The 20,827-nt window shown below is 30.6% G+C and overlaps 2 protein-coding genes and 1 non-coding gene across 4 annotated transcripts; 1 reads left to right on the top strand and 2 right to left on the bottom strand.

Annotated features, from left to right (window-relative positions):
• Positions 1-1,398: 1,398 nt before the first annotated feature.
• LOC144573578 (Calcium-dependent lipid-binding (CaLB domain) family protein) lies at positions 1,399-3,123 on the bottom strand. 2 transcript variants are annotated; one of them, XM_078323363.1, is made up of 4 exons: positions 2,963-3,123; positions 2,782-2,850; positions 1,790-1,922; positions 1,399-1,548 (listed from the first exon to the last, which is right to left on the bottom strand). In XM_078323363.1, exons 1-4 carry the CDS (start codon positions 3,027-3,029, stop codon positions 1,404-1,406), a joined length of 414 nt encoding a protein of 137 aa, XP_078179489.1. In that variant the 5' UTR covers positions 3,030-3,123; the 3' UTR covers positions 1,399-1,403. The 2 variants fall into 2 exon arrangements, with proteins under 2 accessions (XP_078179489.1, XP_078179497.1); XM_078323371.1 differs by having other exon boundaries at positions 2,782-2,847; positions 2,963-3,121.
• Positions 3,124-10,726: 7,603 nt separating this feature from the next.
• TRNAL-CAA (transfer RNA leucine (anticodon CAA)) lies at positions 10,727-10,810 on the top strand. The gene has a single exon. It is a non-coding gene; the product is annotated as a tRNA-Leu (tRNA).
• Positions 10,811-15,312: 4,502 nt separating this feature from the next.
• On the bottom strand, positions 15,313-20,445 carry LOC144573603 (triosephosphate isomerase, cytosolic-like). Its single transcript, XM_078323388.1, has 9 exons — positions 20,356-20,445; positions 20,207-20,282; positions 19,338-19,461; positions 19,124-19,208; positions 18,574-18,706; positions 17,967-18,061; positions 16,890-16,968; positions 15,858-15,940; positions 15,313-15,509 (listed from the first exon to the last, which is right to left on the bottom strand). The coding sequence occupies exons 1-9, from the start codon at positions 20,431-20,433 to the stop codon at positions 15,459-15,461; spliced, it is 804 nt and encodes a 267-aa protein (XP_078179514.1). The 5' UTR covers positions 20,434-20,445; the 3' UTR covers positions 15,313-15,458.
• Positions 20,446-20,827: the final 382 nt, after the last annotated feature.

Below are 20,827 nucleotides of genomic sequence, written 5' to 3' on the forward strand. Positions count from 1 at the left end.
CCAGATACAACTGTACAAGGGAATGGGCTAAAAGATTTTATGAGGCTGTATGTATTTTCAACTGTAGAGGTGAGATGGGATGTGGGAGATGTGTTTTATAACTTCAATTTCTGTCAATCAATTTATGTCGCTTTGTTGGCAATTTGTGACCAAGACTGGAAGAATACTCTTTGGTTAATTGGAACTTCTAAACATCCCCGTTTTCTTTATCTGTAGCATCAGAAAGAATACAAAAATGACAAAAAGAAATGACATTGAAATCTCCGTATTTGTCAAAATAGCATGACTGCTGTGGCTCCCATCTCTTGTAAATTAATGGATTGTGTACTCTCAAAGAGTTGTTCAATTTCTTATTTATCTCTTTACTCTTTATTATATTCAATATATCCTTTAACCTTTTATTCTCTTTCTCATGTACGCTTGAAAGGTGCATTTATTGAGCTCTTTCTTATTTATCACTTTATTCTTAATTTCTCATGTACGCTTGAAAGGTGCATTTATTGAGCTCTTGATAAATCGTATTCAACTTGGTAATGCATAGTGGCACACTGAGGAGTAATTAATCATGAAGTAAATACAGTTCAATGATATTGATTATTGGTTACGTCGTGCTTTAAACTAATTCTAACGAAACTTGCCAGAATCATACAGAACTACAAAAGAAAATAAAAGAATAACACAAAATTAACAAATGGAGATGCTATGAATTTATAGTACAATGCTGAGAAGGTTTGAAATGGTGAGAACTTTCCTAGTTTAGCAAATCACTATATCAACCAATAAGATGCATATAAAATAACCTTCTACTTTTAAGAGAAACAAAAAAAAAAAACCTGTTCAATCTAAATGCTTGTCAAGTTTACCGTGCTTCTGCCTACCATACAAACAAATTTACAAACAATCAGTTGATAATTGGAGTTCCCCATGAATTGCTGTTATTAACTGTGTTTTCACCAGCCAGCTCTTCTTTCTTTTGATCTAACATGAATTCTGAAACCAAAAAAAAAAAGGAAGAAAAGAGAATTAATAAATTTGTAACATAAAGAGAGAGAATTGAAAAAATTAGGGATGTATTACATGCCGTGATGTGACCAAGCCACATTTTTATGTGTAGTGATCAAATTGGGATGGACGGTCATTAGTCACGCCGTGATTGGTCATGTTAAATTTTTTTTTTCTGTGATTTAATTTAATTTATTTAAAATTCACTATTAGATCAAGATCTAACAGTTCTTATCACGTGTGACACATGACCATGTACCGTGCCGTATTAATTTTCTGAAAGATGTCACGGTACGGAAAATGCGAGTCACAACACGTGACTGACACACGTACCGTGTTGTGACGCATCCAATCACGGCGTGACTTTTTTTACATTCCTAATTAAAAAAACTGAGAATACCTTAGTCCTTGCTAGCCCGGAAACTGAGGCCAACTTTGATTTCACCACAGTATGATTTATCAGCAAGCACAACACTGTGTTTAGATGGGTGTTGCTCCAAGTATCCTTTCTCCATGCCAATAGCAACTAGATCAGTCACATTTATCCTGGATTTTGTAATAAAAAAATTAGCCCCTTTTGAATTTTCATAAATCTGTGTTACACTTTAGCAAATTATTTTGTCACTTAACTAATTAACCAGGATTAAGCACCATTACCATAAAAATGCTTGAAAAGAAAAGTGTGGTCATAGTTGCAAATATACTGGTATGAATCAGATGATACGCAAATAAATCAAATCAAATCAAATCACTATATAATTAGAACCAGAATACTATGTATACTTACGTGGCTTCGCCGATGTAGTCATCACGGGAGAAGGTGTCGTGGTCCATGAGCTTGAAAACCAGTTTGTGTTGCAAGTCTGATGTGTTTACCATGAACTTGAATGTTTCATTCCATACTGGATTTCTTCCTCCCTCTGCATTTTCAACAAAATTTTGCACATCACATATTATTCTCTTAGTCTGTTAAACAGCCGAGTAACTATTATTCTCTACTAAGTACCAGCCTTTGATTTAATGGCAAAAACAATGCCTTTTGTGAAAGAGTTCACATGTTCAAAATTCAATGGAAGACGCGTAGCATAGAGGGTCTCCGTACAACAGTTCAATATTTGAGTTTGCAAAATCCTAACTATTTATCCGAACCATTCAACATGATCTCCATATGAATATATACTTGCAAACCAAATTTTACATTTTTTAAACTTTTTTCACTATTTTTTTAGATAGTTAGAAAATCACTTGATCTGAAAATTCTGTACTATTTAGATCAAGTGATTTTCTACCTATCTAAAAAAATAGTAAAAAAAAATCTAAAAAATGTAAAATTTGGTTTGCAAGTATATATTCATATGGAGATCATGTTGAACGGTTCGGATCAACCGTTAGGATTTTGAAAACTCAAATATTGAGCCGTTGCACGAGGCCCTCTATGCTACGCGTAGCATATTAGCATTTTCCGTATATTAAACCAATTGGGTGATTTAACAGCAACTTTACTCAAAATAAAAAAAATGGCTCCTAAAAAGAGAAAATTAAGCAGTATTGCTTTCTTGATAGATTTGATTTTCCTAAAATTCCTTGCGTAAAGGCACGTCTTGCAGAGCTGGATTGCTATATCCCAAACAAATTATGCCGTAAAAGAAGAAAAAAAAGGGAGATGTACGTTTTGCTTGAGAAATGAAATCTAGCATGACTAAACATAGTAAAACAAGATTGACTATGCCCTCTATTTTTTTTTTCAATTTTAATCCTCTAATAATCCTATAAACATACCTCGCTTGATGCTGCTCTTGCGCTCTTGACTCCTATACTGTATTGTAACATAAGGATCTATCTTCCCTGCTGTCACAATTTAAAACATGAACAAAGAACACCTTAGATTTTTTTCTTTTTTCTTTTTACAAAGAAACATTGATTGCAGCTGTGAAATTACAAAAGAAATTAAACAGCTTACCTAGAAAATCTGTATCAGCTAATCCCTTTGCATCTACAAGCAACACCTCTAATGTACCTTTTCCCATCTCTTCTCGATCGCCTTCTTTCCTTTTTTGTTGAATATTTTCTTTGCTTCTTAGTTTCTCAATGTCTTCTCTCGTAGATACATTTCTGGAGAGAAAACAGTATTATAAAGGACTCAACCATACGACAAAGTCGTTGGTCAATATATTTACAACGTAGTTTTTACTTCATGCAGCTCACGGACAATAAATTAATCAGTGCTTCATATGACTTTTGCGCTTCATGAAGTAGAAACTATTCTGTCAATATATTTACTCGCAGTCGTCGATGTTGAATAAGTTATAGCATTTATACGCACATGGACATAAACGCCCTCCTCTGCTCAAGGCGAAAAGGTCTTGGTCTACGGGGGAAAATTTTAGGTGAACCCGGGCTACCATTAAATGTACATATTAGGAGAAAAAAAAGAAGACTTGGTCTACATCTAGAAGACAAACTAGTATGCATTTATAATTAATTCAGTAACGAAATCATACAATATTTATAAATAATATCTATGAAATTAAGTATATTATGACTTTAAATTAAATTGTTAGAGCATCATCATTTCAGGAACTTTTGAAATTTCTAATATAACGTGGTGATTTCTATTTCAATTACAGAGATGTACCATAATTTCTTATTTAGAAACTATTCGGCAAAATTTATTATTAAGAAATTGTTTCTAGTTGCCACGCTAGCTAAATGATTTGCTCAAATTATTTCTAATCACCATGTAGTCTATTTAAACTCTAAAAATTAATTTCAGAGAAATATAAAAGTTTAGTACAATCCAAAAAAATTGCTACATATTTACTGATTTCTAATTTAAAAAATATATATATATATATATATATATATAGTTTTTAAAACAACTAAAATGAATATACTACTTGAAAAAAAACATATTCCTATTAATTTTTTCTTCTTGATCACTGCTTAGTTTATTTTCTAACTCATTTAATTGCTTTCTTAGATTGGAGGGGCTGGCATCTGCAATCCATTTATATATATATATATATATATATATATATATATGCCATGGGTAGCTAAGAGGCCTCCCATGCTACGGCTCAATATTCGACTTTTCAAAATCCTAACGGTCGATCCGAACCGTTCATCTTGTTCTCCATATTAATATGTGTTTGGAGACCAAATTTTACATTTTTTGGAAATTTTTTACTATTTTTTAGATTTATTGAATATTGTTGTTTTTTATGGTCCAGATTTGTCTGAAAAACAGCGATTTTCAATAAATCTAAAAAAATAGTAAAAAATTTCCAAAAAATGTAAAATTTGGTCTCCAAGCACATATTAATATGGAGAACAAGATGAATGGTTCGGATCGACCGTTATAATTTTGAAAAGTCGAATATTGAGCCGTAGCACGGGAGGCCTCTTAGCTACCCATAGCACCGTAGCCAAGTCCTATATATATATAATTTTGCTCAATAAAGGGGTGCCTAAATATATTGATTATATCATCCTTGTTTTGTTTCCTTTTACAAAGTGTACTTTGACATCTATAATGAACCATTTTTTTTGGTTCCTCAAATAGTATTTGGCGAGTTGTGCATCTCCTCAAATAAATACATATTACAACCATAAATATCTTCTGTGATGTAACCATTGTATCAGAACTTACAAAATGTTTTGCAAGATTAAATGTATTAAATAGCATACAACATATATGTAGTTCTTTGTATGATAATTTAAGAACCTAGTTATATGAATATATGATGTCAAAGCTCCATGTATGAAATTGCAAAAATGTCAACGATCATTTAGATAATTTATTTAATAATTTTTATATGGACTTTATTGATAGTGACTCATCAATATTTTAAAAAATGTATATATTAATAGCTTTCTATTTAAGGACTTACCCATTGACTGCCAAAATATTTGTTGTCGTTGTTGCTAATTTTGTTATTGGTATAATTGTGATTATTGTTATTTTTTCGTATTGGTAATTTATTTTATTTTTCTCGATGCCTTTGGAGGGCTTCTACAACATAATTTATAACACATCTATAAATATAAATCCAGTATGGCAGTCCGGAGAGAGGATTATCTTCTTTGGAATTGGATTTTGTCCCATTCAAAGCCGGGATTTATCCTTTGATTTGCTTTAAAATTCGTGTCAATATATTTAAAACTTAATAACTTAGAATAGGTTCATAAATCTGAACCATTCATATAAATTTTAACACATATCAAACGATTTACAACTGATTTTGAATGAGATTTTGTTCAAAGTTCTTTGGATAAAAACTCCACCTATCTTCTTCTCCGTTAGAATAAGTCTATCAAAATATAAACAAGGAGGATATGATTATATGCATATTACATAAAGAAAAGTGTCGTAGACTCATATTTTCATTTTTAAAGTCCAAATAATTGATCTGAACTATTTAGTATGATCTTTATATGTAAATGTACTTGCATACCAAATTATATATTTTCAGAATCTTTTTAATTTTTTAGATAGAAAATCACATGTAAATTCTATATTATCCAAAATAAGTGCTTTTCTACCTATCTAAAATAGTAGTTACAAACTTAAAAAAAAAAAAAAAATTGATCTACAAATATATATGTTCATATAGAGATATCGACTATTTGAATATCATAGCCTCACTCAAATATAAATAATACCAAAATTATTTCTAGTATTTTGCCAAAAAAAATAAATAAAAAAACTCTGATTTCTAGAGAATTTGACTTCTACCACAGTTGCAGAACGCCAGTGCGGATCCAAATGCTTGGGTCTGCACTATGCCGATGCGAACCCATATTTAGAACTGCATCGGCATAATGCGGCACTATGCCGATCCAATTACCTTGATTTCCAATTTGAAATTGAAGTTTGAGCCCGCAATTATGCGATTTTCCTGGCACATACCATAATATTTCTTTAGACAAAAAAAAATATTGGGGCCGCACTATGCCGATGCGAACTCGTATATGGGTCTGCATCGGCCTATGCCGGACCCCAACGTTTGAATCCGCACCGGTGTTATGTAGCCATGGTAGAAATCAAACTCTCCATAATTGGGATTTTTTTGGTTTATTTTTATTTTTCCGAAAATGATAGAAATAAAAATTTGGTAAATAATATATATGTAAATTAACGAATTGTACTATATACAAAAAATATATGAACTATTTGGACGGTATTCTACATTAAAGCAGCTCAAAACATGTATTTGAGTTCTAAAACATTAGAACTTATTTGAGGAGTGTGTAATTAACATTTTTGTTCCTTAATAATACCCACACTGCATTCAATTTAAACAATGATGAATTTCTTTTTGAAAACTTAGCAGAGGCTGCAACAATGATGAATTTCATATTATTTACTTTGGCAAAAATAAGCTAACACATATACTGACATATCAATAAAGAGGAGAGTTTCAATACCTCATGTCTTCCATGTTTCATCATACTTCATATTTTATATCTTTAATTTCAAAGTTCAAATTATCAATTCGAACCGCTCAACATAATATCTATGCTAACATATGTTTGGGGATGAAATTTTATAATTAATTTTTTTTTTTACTATTTTTTAGATAGGTAGAAAATTACTGTTTTTGAACGGTCCATAAACAACGATTTTTTTTTATCTATCTTAGAAAATAGTAAAAAAAGTTTCAAAAATTATAAAATTTCATCTCCATGCATATTTTAGTATGAATATTACGTTAAGCGGTTCGGATCGACATTTTGGACTTTGAAAATAAAAATATAAAATATGAGGCATATGATGTATGAAAGACATGAAATATTAGAGATTTAATAAAATGGTCAAAATAATGATCACATTTTTACTTTGAATTATTGGTTTGAATTGTTTATAGTAGGAAATCAATAATCCTTTTGCAGATAATGGTCACAATAACTTGTGCAGCTGTGCTCCAAGCCCATGGAAGTAGAGATTTTTTAAAGTCACAGTACATAGTTGCAGGGTTTCATGATTATATAAAAGGAAACCAGGAATTAAATATTGAGCAGCCGAACTTGAACTTGGGAGCCACCAACCCGGAATTTTTTTTATAAACCATAAATAATTAAATAAATATTACGGAACCATTTTTTTTTAAAAACCATAAAGATCAGACGGTCAGTCCTGTCTCACAATCAGTTTTGTTTTTAAAAAAAAAAAAAAAAAATTGAGACCGAACAGTCCGTCCGGTCTCAAATTTTTTATTTTATTTTTATAAAACAGATTTTTTTTTAATTTTTTTTATTTTTTGTATTAAAATATTAGAAATGTTGAATATATTTCTTTGAAAATAGATAAAATACAATATAATTTGATTTATTAGAAAGATTGCAACAAATAACCCGGATCAATATTTTTCAGATCTGGTTTTTCGTGACTGTAAGAAAAATTAATATATTTCTTTATGTGTTATTGGAAAAAAAATAAAAATGCTTAGATTCTGAGTTATTGATCCCGGTTCAAAAGTCACTTCTAGGTAATCCAGAAAATATTGTGATCCTTCTAGTACATTTAATTTATGAAAAGTTGTATCTATTTTTGAAAAAAAAAACAAAAACTTTAAGTTATTTAATGATTATTATTCAAAAAGAATTCTCAAAATAGATACATTTTTTTTATAAATTAAATGTACTAGAAGGATCACAATATTTTTTGGATTATCTAGAAGTGACTTTTGAACCGGGATCAATAACTCAGAATCTAAGCATTTTTATTTTTTTTCCAATAACATATAAAAAAATATATTAATTTTTCTTACAGCCGCGAAAAATCCGATATGAAAAATATTGATCCGGGTTATTTGTTGCAGTCTTTCTAATAAATCAAATTATATCGTATTTCATTTATTTTCAAAGAAATATATTCAACATTTCTAATATTTTAATACAAAAAATAAAAAATTTCTGTTTTATAAAAATAAAATAAAAAATTGAGACCGGACGGACCGTTCGGTCTCAATTTTTTTTTTAAAAACAGAACTGATTGTGAGACCGGACGGACCGTCCGGTCTTTATGGTTTTTTTTTAAAAAAAGTAATCATATTGGTTCCATAAAATTCATTTAATTATTTATGGTTTATAAAAAAAATTCACCAACCCGGGTAGTCGGAATGAACTCTTCTTCTTTTCTTGAGAAAATGAGGACTCTTCTATTCTTCAATTCGGATCGTTTAAAATCGATCAAACGGTTTCAATTACATCTAATTTGTTTTAATAGATTATATTAATATAAAAAAAATAATTAAAGCAGGTTGATTGATTTTAAATGGTTCGAATTAGAGAATAGGAGGATGCTTTTCTCAAGAAAATGAGCAGATTGGCTTAACCCGAGTAGTCTTGGTCCAATGATCCAGCCTGGACGACTGGTAGTTGGATTACTTGGACAGATCCTAATTTGACCCTTATTCCGGTCAATACAATCCCTCGTGTGATTTCGTTACTGAATTAATTCAGCGTAGATAGGGGTGTCAACGGACCCTTTTATTCGTTTATCCGATTTGGATAGTATCCCAAAATACAGATAAAAATAAAAAAAAATCGTTAACTTATTAAATATAGTTAAAAAATACGGATAAAAGTAAAAAAAAATTCGTTGACTTATTAAATATAAGCGAGGTTGCAAGGATAATAATGTTTTTATTATTTTATTCATTATTGTATAAGATAATTTTAAAAATAAAATTATATATTTTAATTATATATATATATATATATTTAATTATTATATATTTTGAAATAAAATTATATATATATAGATATATATTTGTATGAAAATGATATCTGATACAATAAAATTTTATATTTTATTAAATTTTCATAATACAAATTAGTTGTATTCATTATTATTATTATTTTTTGAAAATATTTTATTGAAAATATAAATCAAAATGTCAATGGTACTTTTTTTATCCGTTTACCCGATCTGTACCGTATTCGAAAAGACGGATAAGAATAAATATCATTTTTCGTTATCATAATGGATACGGTTATGAAAATGCCTCCGCCCGAGCCATTACACTTAGAGGTGGTATCAAGGAATGCAAACATCGGTCAAAGTCAAATAAGGAATGCTTAGCGATCCAATAATTTTAATTTTTTAATCATTTCTTTTGAAATTTAATTAATAATTTTATGAAGTTTTTATACAGTCAATTTCCTTGTAAACATCGTGCTTCAATTTTAATTTGCAGTTGTGAAAAGTTAGACTTCAAATTCTAACTGTCATATATTATGCGTTTTATGTTTAGCATTTTGAATTATATAAAGTATATATGTGAAATGATTTTATTTGATCAAGAAATAATTTTAATATGGATTTTTAGTCAAACTAAAAGCTAGTATGGATTTAAGAAATAATTACCAACAATCATGTTTACTATTTACTATTATAGTGCTCATTCAACAAATTAAATTAATTAGGGTGTTCTTAAGTTTATCTGAACTCAATTTTAAAATCTATCGGATTGGTTTCAAATGAAGAATCCGATATAAATTTTAAGTCAAAGTAAAAGACAAAACGGTAATTCCATAGATTTGAAAAAAGAAAAAAGATAAAATGGTAATTCTTAGATTATCAATATTTTAAGGCATTTGATGAGATACACCTCTCTGGAAATCATTGTTATCTCACCAGAAAACCCTAATTATTCCTGACTAGGTCAAATCTGGCTATTTTAAACGGTTAATTTTTATAATAAGCTTAATTCATAATTTTGAAATGACTTTTGGGTGGTTTTAGGATCTTACATATGGTCAAAATTAATTAAAATGATCTGATAAACAACTACAAATACCGCATAATTTGTTCGTAAAATTTCATGCATATTTGTTATTCAACACAAATAATAATTTTTTTTTTGGGTTGAAAATCATAGACAGTTTCATTGATATAAAGTAACTGTTACACAGGATTAGATAACAAGTGTCTATGAAAAACTCACAGCTAAACAAAACAAAAAACGTACAGGGATATGTGCATCTTGTTGACGCAAATTGATTATCCTTGCTTGATGAGAGTGATAGAAGCCTAGCGATGGTGTCCTCTGTACGCAGAAATCAGACTGGGAACTAAATCAATCGGACCAGGACAGTCACCCATCAACTGAGAAGGCACTGAATCAAACTAGACTGGGAACTAAATCAACCAGTCCAGAACAATCACATCGAAACAGAAAGAGAAGCAGAAGTTGCGGAAAACAACCAAAAACAACACACACATTATCATCACAAAAACTGAACATTTATTCGACTATATATAAAGTAGCTAGAGGTACCACTCATTCCACCTACTTTTTCATTGCCAAAGAGCAGAAGAAGAGCTGAAAAAAATGTAAGAAAAAGTAAACCGCTGATACTGAAGAATAAAATCCCCAGAAGAACGAGGTAAAGAGAAATGACCAGATCCATGAAGCGGAAAAATCCGCTAAATGAAAGTACCAGCTCGAGTGACGATGGACGAATGGAGCAATGAGCAGTGACCAGATCTACTAGGCGGAAGAACCGAAATCGAAAACCTGATCCACCAGACAGAAGCATTGGCTCAAAAGGATAGAAAGACTGTATATGGAGAGAGGAGGGTGAGTGGGAAAATTTACTATATTATCTTGACCGTCCGATTTATAGAAAAGAAATGCTTCACATTTCATTCATAGCAAAATTTATTTCTTATTGCTTAAATATATATAACAAAAGAATAGCACATAGTAACATAAAAGTCAGGATGGCCGAGTGGTCTAAGGCGCCAGACTCAAGTTCTGGTTCTCGTGAGAGAGCGTGGGTTCAAATCCCACTTCTGACATCTTTTTTAAAATTGTTTATTTTTTGTTTATTTTTTGGATGTTTTTTGTGGGAGAATGTACAAATTGCCCTTCATTTTCAAACCAACAAACAAAATACCCCTCTTCATAAATTATTAACAAAATGTCCTTGTGGGCTCCACTTTCCCTTCCCTTTTCTCTCCCTCTCACTTCTCCTCATTTACTCTCCATCATTTTTTATTTAAAATGGAGGGTTATGCAATATACCAACAAATATAAACACATTTCCTTGTTGCATAATTTGTCGTGTTTTATTTAATAAACCAATCTCTGTATGCAATTTTTTTTTATTTCAAATGGAGGATTATATAACAGATCATAAAATATAAAATGCATCAAGATTGGTTTATTATTTAATGTTGGTCATTAAATTGCTTTCAATTTAAAAATTGTAATAAAATTATTTATTATTATGTTATTAATATTTTCTACTAGATTCATGAAGTCTGTAGCGAATATTATTTTCTTAATATTTTGTACTTTATCCATAAAGTTTGTAGAATGTAGCAGATATTTATAAATTCTTTTTGTTGCTGATTAAATTGCATTGAGATTGTTTCATGATGTGTTAAATTAGTTTATTATTTTTGAAGCAAATATGAATTTTTTTGTTGCAAATATTTTGTACTTCATCGCATCAATATTAGTTTATTATTTTTGTTATATCGTTTTTCAAGCTTGCGTACAGAGCAGGAACATATGCGTTTTATATCATTACTTATAATGTTTTTAATCATCCTTTTAACTACTGTTGTTATGTTAAATTCAACTATTTAAATTTCAATTATCATTTCTGGTAAAATATTTTTTTTCCTATTGCACATTTCAAACTGGTACAAAGAATGTATGGGGGTGTCGTTCATTTTAATTCATGTCATGGAGCTAATTTAACACTTCATGAAACAATCTCAATGCAATTTAATCAGCAACAAAAAAAATTAATAAATATCTGCTACATCCTACAAAATTTATGGATAAAGTACAAAATATTAAGAAAATAATATTTGCTACAGATTTCATGGATCTAGTAGAAAATATTAATAACTTAATAATAAATAATTTTATTACAATTTTTACATTGAAAGCAATTTAATCACCAACATTAAATAATAAACCAATCTTGATGCGTTTTATATTTTATGGTCTATTGTATAATCCTCCATTTAAAATAAAAAAATTGCATAAGGAGATTGGTTTCTTAAATAAAACACAACATATTATGCAACAATGAAATGTGTTTTATATTTGTTGGTATGTTGCATAACCCTCCATTTTAAATAAAAAATGATGGAGAGTAAATGAGGAGAAGTGAGAGAGAGAGAGAAAAGGAAAGAGAAAGTGGAGCCCACAAGAGCATTTTGTTAATAATATATGAAGAGGGATATTTTGTTTGTTGGTTTGAAAATGAAGGGCAATTTGTACATTCTCCCGTTTGTTATCTTCATTTTTAGAAAAACTTAGCTCATCTAGGTCATTTTATTGGATAACTATTTTGGACCTTCAGACTTACTTTTTGCTCGAACTTTCGAAAATACACATTTAACGCTTGCAACTGTTAATTATTGGATAATACACACTTATTAATTTAAACTTTCATGTTTATTATGAATAACTTCCAAAATGCAGGAATAAATATGTTGTTATTCCTTTTGGATAACAGGACTTTGTTATTCTTCATCCAATCATTTTCTTTATGTGCGGATTTCAGTAAAGATACTTTATTATACACGAATCTCAAAAATTAAAAGGCTGAACGAGGAATAACAGGCAGGGGCGGACCTAGCATGTAACAGGAGAGCAGCTACTGCCTTGAATTTTGAGTTTTAGTGGTAATCTATCAGTACTGATCAACTTTGCCTCCATGAAATTTTTTTTGTCTTTTTTGTCCCCCTCTGGATATTTGATTTGTAATTCGGATTAAATTTAGTGTTAAAATCAAAATATATATTTTTTTTAATTATGATTCGCAATTAGAATTATAAGTTAAAGCATTAGAAATTACAAGTCAGAGCATTGAAAAATATAAGTCAAAACATTGGTTTTTTTTATCTAGTACTCAATTAGTTAATGACGAAAATCCTGAATCCGTCCCTGATAATAGGCTGTTATCTCAAAGGAATAACAGTAGATTTATCATTTGGCCATTCGGTTTTTTCTCAAATGATGTCCAAAAATAACTTCAATATAGGCATGTTTATAAAACATTTATGTTTCAACTAAATATGGTGTAGAATTTTATTTATATCACATATTTTCATTTTTATTTCCAAAATGCAAACAAACGTTCTGAGCTGCTCAACATAATTTCATATTAAAATGTGCTAGAAGACCAAATTTTATATTTTTTAGATAAGTATAAAATTATTTTTTTTGGATAATAAAAAATTTCTTAAAAACATTGATTTTTTATTTGATTTTCAATATTTACCATAAAAAATATTTTCGATACATCAAAACTTGTATGCATAAAAAAAATTACATTGACAATGTTTTTTTTAGATAAGTACGAACTTGATTTAAAATTTTAATGTGTTAGAAAGAATGACTTGCGTGTAAATTTAATTTTAAATTTTGTATATAAATTTTGGGGAGTGCTATATTGAAAGCATCAATTTTGATTTTGAGGAGTGCTATATTGAAATTTTTCTCTCTAAATACCTATTTTACCCTCAAATTCCCTCTTCCTTATTTGTTTCAATTAATTCTATCATAATTATTCACAAGTTAATAAAGGAAATAAATATATAAACAAGCTGCAACCTCAATTGGAATGATGAAACAAATAAGATGAAAATTCAGGTCACAAATAGGTCCTTCCAAATCCAATACATTATTGATAAAAAAAAATTAAATATATAATTAATGATAACAATTGGGTTTGTATTCCCATTTGTTTATTTCTGTCTAGACATAGCCAAAGTAATGAGTATTGGACATAAAATATGGTATTAAGACTAAAGGATAAATTATTTATCAAATAATTTCTGAGTAGAAAATATTGCATCCTAGTTGACTTTTGTTATACAAAACATAAACAGATCTGGTGCTGCAAATTTAAGGACCATTGAGATTAGTAATTAGAGTTTCCTGATCAGATTATACATGAGCACCGAAATTACCAAAAGTACATTGAAATATACTATGGTTGCTAATTTTCATGTACAAGATTTTATGATAGCTTACATTTTTTTTCTCTCATTGTACTTGAGAACCACAATTAATATATAATTCTAAAGCAATCTCAAAAACCATTTACAGAGCAAAAAAAAAAAATTCGCAAAGATAATTTAACGGGTCGTTAAGTGACACATAAATTTGTGTTTTATTTTGTGAACTTGTGCTTGTATGGATATTTTATGCTAATTCTAAGATAATTTTTAAATTTTACAAAAAAAATAATTTTTTTTTTGTCATTTTCATTGGACGGCCTTGTGCTTACTGATTTCTCTACTATTATTTGTGTGCTTACTGACCTTGATACACCATTAAATCAGGAGCTTTCTAGCCGTTTGAAATCATTCAATGATGTGGTACCAACATGAAGTGACTGGAGGAAGACATTAGAAGTCGCGTATATCTCTAGGTTTTAAGTATAACAATTATTATTTTTTTTTTTGTGTGCGCTATGTTTGTTTACTTTAAGTTATAGTATGAGTAATTGTTAGTTTAAGCTATAGAAGTAATTGTTAGCACAGTGATATTTCGGAGGACACAATGGGTATTTAGATTTTGAGTTTAAATTGAATTTAAGGATATACTCATATTGCTTGTTTATATATTTATTTCTCTTATTAACTTGTGAATTAATTATGACAGAATTAATTGGAACAAATAAGGAAGAGATAATATAAGAGTAAAATAGGTATTTAGAGAGAAAAGTTTCTCTCCTCTCTCAAAATCACAATTGATGCTCTCAATATAGCACTCCCCATAAATTTTCTTTGTAAACACATCAAAACGTGTGGGCAAATTTATATTGCGCATCAATATTTGTGCAAGTACCCAAACATTGTGTGATGGCTCCACCAAGCAATGTTTCTTCTTTTCTTCAATTATAATTATCCAATTAAACAAGAGTAAGTAAGATATATTTACTTTGCTTTTAAGACTAGTTCTAAATTTTTAGTTATAAAATATTCACGATTATAACAACATTTAAATAACATATAAGAACCATCCAACAAAATATATATAATGTATTGAAGAAGTTTTTTAAAATCTATTTTATTTTGCTTAAAAAAATCACAAGGAATTTATCCCCATTTAGATTACTTGGAAGTCAAATACCAAAAAGTTACTTGACAAAATTAGCTTGCCTCTCAATACGTAAAGATATTGACAAAATTGTTTTGACTTCATACAATGCACAAGTCATATGTTTTTTCATTTTGAATCTATTGTTGGTTTTGCATGAAGTCAAAACAACGCTCTTAATAATTTTCGTAGGTGCATGCAACATCGGCAACGGAAAACTAGATAAAAATGTTGAGAAAAAAAACTTCATGACTGATAAGAGACTCTAGTTTTACATAACACAACTAGGTCAGAGTATAACAGTAAAGATATAAAATTAAAAAGCTACACATCCAACAGTCCGGTGCTGATACTGATAAGATAGCTTGATCTTAATTAAACAGATGACTTGACAGTGGCAGACTTTATAATCTCCACAAATTCAGGCTGCAATATTAAAATTAGAGTAATAAAACAAAGTAATTAGGGGAAAATTTTAATAGGGGGGTTGAAACTTAAATTGCACAATATGTAATAGGTGGAATTTTAACCCAAAGTCTCCACAATCACAAAGTAGAGCTCTAATACTACAAGTAAATATTTGATATTTTATCAGGGGAGATAGACTATATAAAAAAAATTTAAAAATTAAATTTCAATATACATTATTAAAATTTGAAAATCATAAGAGTGGCTAAGCACCCCTATGAATAAATGTAGATCCTGCCGTGAAAGTAATGTACTAAACTATAGTTTAGCAAAAGAAGAAAAGAGTCAAAATGAAAGAAGTGTAACCTTGAGAGAAGCACCACCAACAAGAAATCCATCAATGTCAGCTTGTTCCGCAAGTTCTCGGCAATTAGCCGCATTCACAGAACCTGACTTGTCAAAAAATGACTACGTGTAAGATGACATTTACTTCATATATTTTCAAATTGCCAAAAAAGCCGCAAAGGTCTATGATGCAATATGTCTGGGGCTGAGATTAGAATTGGTATGGTTGAGCAATTAGTTGACTGTTCTATCAATGAAGCATGTGTTGAGTGCTGAGACCACCTGGCCTGTTTAAGTTTTTTGGGGAATTAGGAGAAAAAGTAGGGGTCTTACTGAAAATATTTGGGTTCCTCAAAATGTCTCCAAAAGTTCCATTAATGGTTAGCAAAAGAGAAAAGTTCAGAAACACTAGTGAGAATCACCAAAATACCTCTACAAACTTGATGCAAGATTTTGTCTTGTCAAATTACAGGTTTGTTAAATTTAAGCTGAAAATTGTTACTAGCCAGTGTAGCCTCAAACAATATTCGATAGACAGTAAGTAAAATGATGCCGAGTTTTTTACCACACACTTAATGACATGGTACCAGTACAAACTAGCAATACTATAACAACAAAGAGTAGGGTTAAAATGCTCCATTGGCCACAATCACGCCTCACATTCTTGTCTCCGTTTTCAAAGTCCAAACATTGAGCAGATCTCCATATTAAAATGTGCTTGGAGACCAAATTTTATATTTACTGAAAATTTTGTACTATTTTTTTAGATAGGTACAAAATCATTGTTTTTCGGAAGATTCTGGACCATCCAAAAACAGTGATTTTGTCCCTATTTAACAAATTTGTAATTTTTTTTAAATGTAAAAATTGGTCTCCAAGCACATTTCAGTTTGAAGATCATGTTGAGCGGTTCAGATTTCGGACATCGAAAACGGATATAGCCCAATAAGCTAGCAAATCTATCTAAAACCAAGTAGTCAATTAAAGTTGGACATGGATTTGTTATCATCGAATTCCATATTACTGAAATTTAAATATAGCGAAAAGGCATACCTCCATAGATAATGCGGGTAGATGAAGCAACTTCAGCACTGACATTTGTGTTCAGCCATTCCCTCAGCCCAACGTGGACCTATTATTTGAAAAACATTCAAATAAAAAAAAATGAAAAACATTACATTAGTAGCTTGAATAAAGATTTGTCTTTGGACTCGGGAGCAGAGTCAGACTTTCGAACAATGGGGATCAAACACATAATGAGGGTCAGTCATACAAAATTTTCCTATGGAGAATAGAGGTCAATTTTACAATATCATGACATTTAGATTTTACTCTAAATTATATTAAAAATCATACGTAAATATAAAAAAAAAAATTTTAAAAATGGGGGGTCAGTTGACCCCAGCGTTATAAAATTCGGTTTTATGCGGCGAATATACGGCCGTAAAAAAATGGGGGTCAGTTGACCCCCATTCCTTTGACCTAGGTCTGCCTTTGCTTGGACTGTTGACAACTATAAACAATTATATTACTGTTTGTAATCTTCTCACATTACTTGTGCATTTCTCTCTATTCTTCTCTCTACTCTTCTAATACTAAATCCTCGATTCAACTTGCAACTATATCTGATTGCTATATCCAATTCTGAAGTCTACCAGATAAATAAGAGTGAGGCTATGGTACTTTGCAAAGCGCGGATTGGTTCGTGCTATGGATATATATCTTCATTTTAAAAATCTAAATAGTTGATCTGAACCGCTCAACATGATCTTCATATGAAAATGCACTAAGACACCAAATTATATATTTTTTAGATTTGTTTTTACTATCTTTTAAATAGGTAGAAAATTACTATTTTCGGATGGTCTAGAATCTTTAGATCATGAGATTTTCTACCTATCTAAAAAAATAGTAAAAGAAAATTAAAAAACTAAAAAAATTGATCTCCAAGTACATTTTCATATGGAGATAATGCTGAACGGTTCGGATGGACTATTTGGACTTTGAAAACAAAGATATATATCCATAGTATGGACCAATCCGCGCTTTGCAAAGTACCATAGCCTCACTCGGTAAATAATTAATAACACAAAATTAAATCCAATAAAGAGAAAATGGAGGAGAACCAACTTCCTGAGCCTGAGCAGGGGTGGCAACTTTTCCAGTTCCAATAGCCCAAACCGGCTCATATGCCAGTACAACATTTGTCCAATATGTTATCTTTTCTGCATTATTACAAAGCAAACAGATGAGAAGCATATTTCGGTGGTCAAATGTAGAGTATATAAGACGACAAAAAGAAAAAAAATTCAATATACTTTTACTGATTTCTGATACTGGACCTAAGCTTCATAGTAACAGACTGGACTGACACCAATCCAAATTGCATTTTTTTAATGTTCTTTAAAACTGAAACATCATGTTCAGGCTACATTAAGCCTAATTAACCCTCAATAATCCAATAAAAATGGAAAGCAAGAAAAAGTAGTAAAAAAATATTGAGCCTAGCTGCTACTCAATTCTAGCATCAGCTTTATTCAGTCTAAATATGCTTAACAAAAAACAGTCTTCTCAATTTATGCTAACAGATTATAAGAAACAAATTCCTACACATTTTACAACATTAATAGAGTAGAACTAGGATGTTCTTAAGCTCACCTAACAAATTTAGTAAATTAACCATTTAATATATGTAATATATGTAAATAAAATGCATGAATCAGAATAGGAAAAAAACCTGCAATAGCCTTGGTCTGTGCAGCAACAACATCCATAGTAGACCCCGCTTCACGCTGTTCAAGGGTCTCACCAACACATGCTATCACCTTTAAGCCTTGCGAAAGTGCATATCCCACTTTATCAGCTACAAACTACCATTTCAAATATAGAAGTGGTACAGGAAAATAACAGTTAGTATGGATGGTTATCTTTTTATTACATACTACCAAGGAAAATTACTACATGTGGCAATTCTCTGCATTTCTCAGATAATTTGTGCAATTACGAAAAAGATTGGAAATTTTAATTGAGAGCAAGGTTTATCATATGAGATGAAAGCACCATACCAGTCGCAAGTTGCATTCAGAGAACAGTGTTTGCTGGTTGATTTAGATAATAGAGGCACAAAAAATAATGTTTGTTAAAATAAAATTAGCCTCAAATGAACCTGCATGACACCTATAGGTACCATATCGCACCACTACACTTTATTTAGGGTAACCTGTTCTTTATTTTCTTTTCCCCAGTACATGTGTAAATTTAGAGATATGTAATCAAAGGGTACGCACATCATTCGATTCGCCTAAGAGACTTCTCCTCTCAGAATGGCCCAGTATAACCCAGGGAATGCCTAGATTAACCAGCATTTCGGCACTGCAATTGCAGATCAAGGATAAATAACATTTGTCAGTCGAATTTTAATTGCTAATTCAAGAAAATCCTTCGAGAGATAGAAAGACACGGTTCATTTCTGTGTAAACTTAATTGAATAAATATAAATACCTGATTTCACCAGTAAAGGCACCACCTTTTCTGACCCAGCAATTTTGTGCGGCTATAGCAAAATCAGATCTCAACAAAGCTTTTACCAGAGGGAGAAAGACAAAAGGAGGACTCACTACTACCTCTGAAAATAAAATTGTAACCTTTTTTAATTAACTAACTGGTCCATATAAATGCTTATCAAATGGTCCTTTAGTAAAGAGAATTATCACATTTACGACAGATCATGAGAACTTTGCTGGCTTCAAGTGATATATGTAATGTGCAAAGTAGAATAATAGTCAAGTATGTAGTTTAGGCTGCTGGCGCATGGGGCCCTCTTTTGTGAAAGGAACAGGATCTTTTCAAATAAACAAAAACCAGTGCATGTTTTGATAAATGATACAACACTTGACATATTACTGTGGTTGCAATGTGGGTAGGGGTAGGGTAAGCCATACGGGGATTTATTGTGCCCTTCTGCAACGATTTTTGCGAGTTAATTATAGCATAGCATGAGGTGCTAGCAACTTAGGTCCTTGTAAATAAACATTTTCTATTTTTTCAAATATAAATAAACTTAGGTATTTCGCAGCCAACCATAAAAAAAAAAAAAAATAGTCAAGTAAAGTTGCCCCTTTTAACTGGTTATACTGGTTCTAACATTAATTGGTCATAAGAAGTAAGAAGTAATGTCTTATGAAAGATTTCAACTGTTCAATGTCAGTATACATAATTCAAAAATGCACAAGCTTTCAAGTTCATTCTAGAACAACCGTATTCAATTGGAGCTAAAAGGGACAGCAATAGCTCTTTCTATTTAGCAAAAAAGAGAAGCTCTTATTTATATTAAACAAAGGTAGCAAGACGCAGGAATTATGCTAACGCACCGACAACATCCTCTGATGGCACCTCTACTTCATTAAGTGTTTTAACAAGCTTCTTCACATCATCCATTGTTCCATTCTGAAAATTAAAAAAATCAAGAAAAATCAAAATTACAATTCTTCAATTGAGAGAGAGAGAGAGAGAGTGGTACGCATTTCCAATTGCCTCCGACGAAGAACTTTCTCGCCATGGTTGTAACTAGTGAGGTAAGTTTGATCAGTAGCAGCATTTATAAAACACAAGCGGACTCCGGATACTCTAGTAACCCATATTTTGAGGTTGTATTCGAACCGTCCGATCAGAATCTGGGCCAATTGAGTTCATTAATATTCGTGCTGAAACAGATCTAAAGGCCCAGATCCAAACTCAAAATTTGGGTTACTTTAGGATCCGAATTCCAAAAGCAAGTGCGCAACGGGAAACGTCCGGAAGGGAAGAAAAGATTTGAGGTTTTTCTGTGTTTCTCTCAGTGTAGGACTGTGTGAATCGAGTCTGACTCTATTGGCTACATACTGGGTCATTCAGGCAGGTTGAGATTAATTTGGTCATTTCATTTTGTTCTTGTGTACAACAAATATTCTGTATTGAGTTGCCGTGTAAACTTTGTTTTTTATTATTTTATA

Source organism: Carex rostrata, chromosome 2, assembly GCF_964058835.1.
Source record: "Carex rostrata chromosome 2, lpCarRost1.2, whole genome shotgun sequence".
NCBI classification, from domain to species: Eukaryota; Viridiplantae; Streptophyta; class Magnoliopsida; order Poales; family Cyperaceae; genus Carex; species Carex rostrata.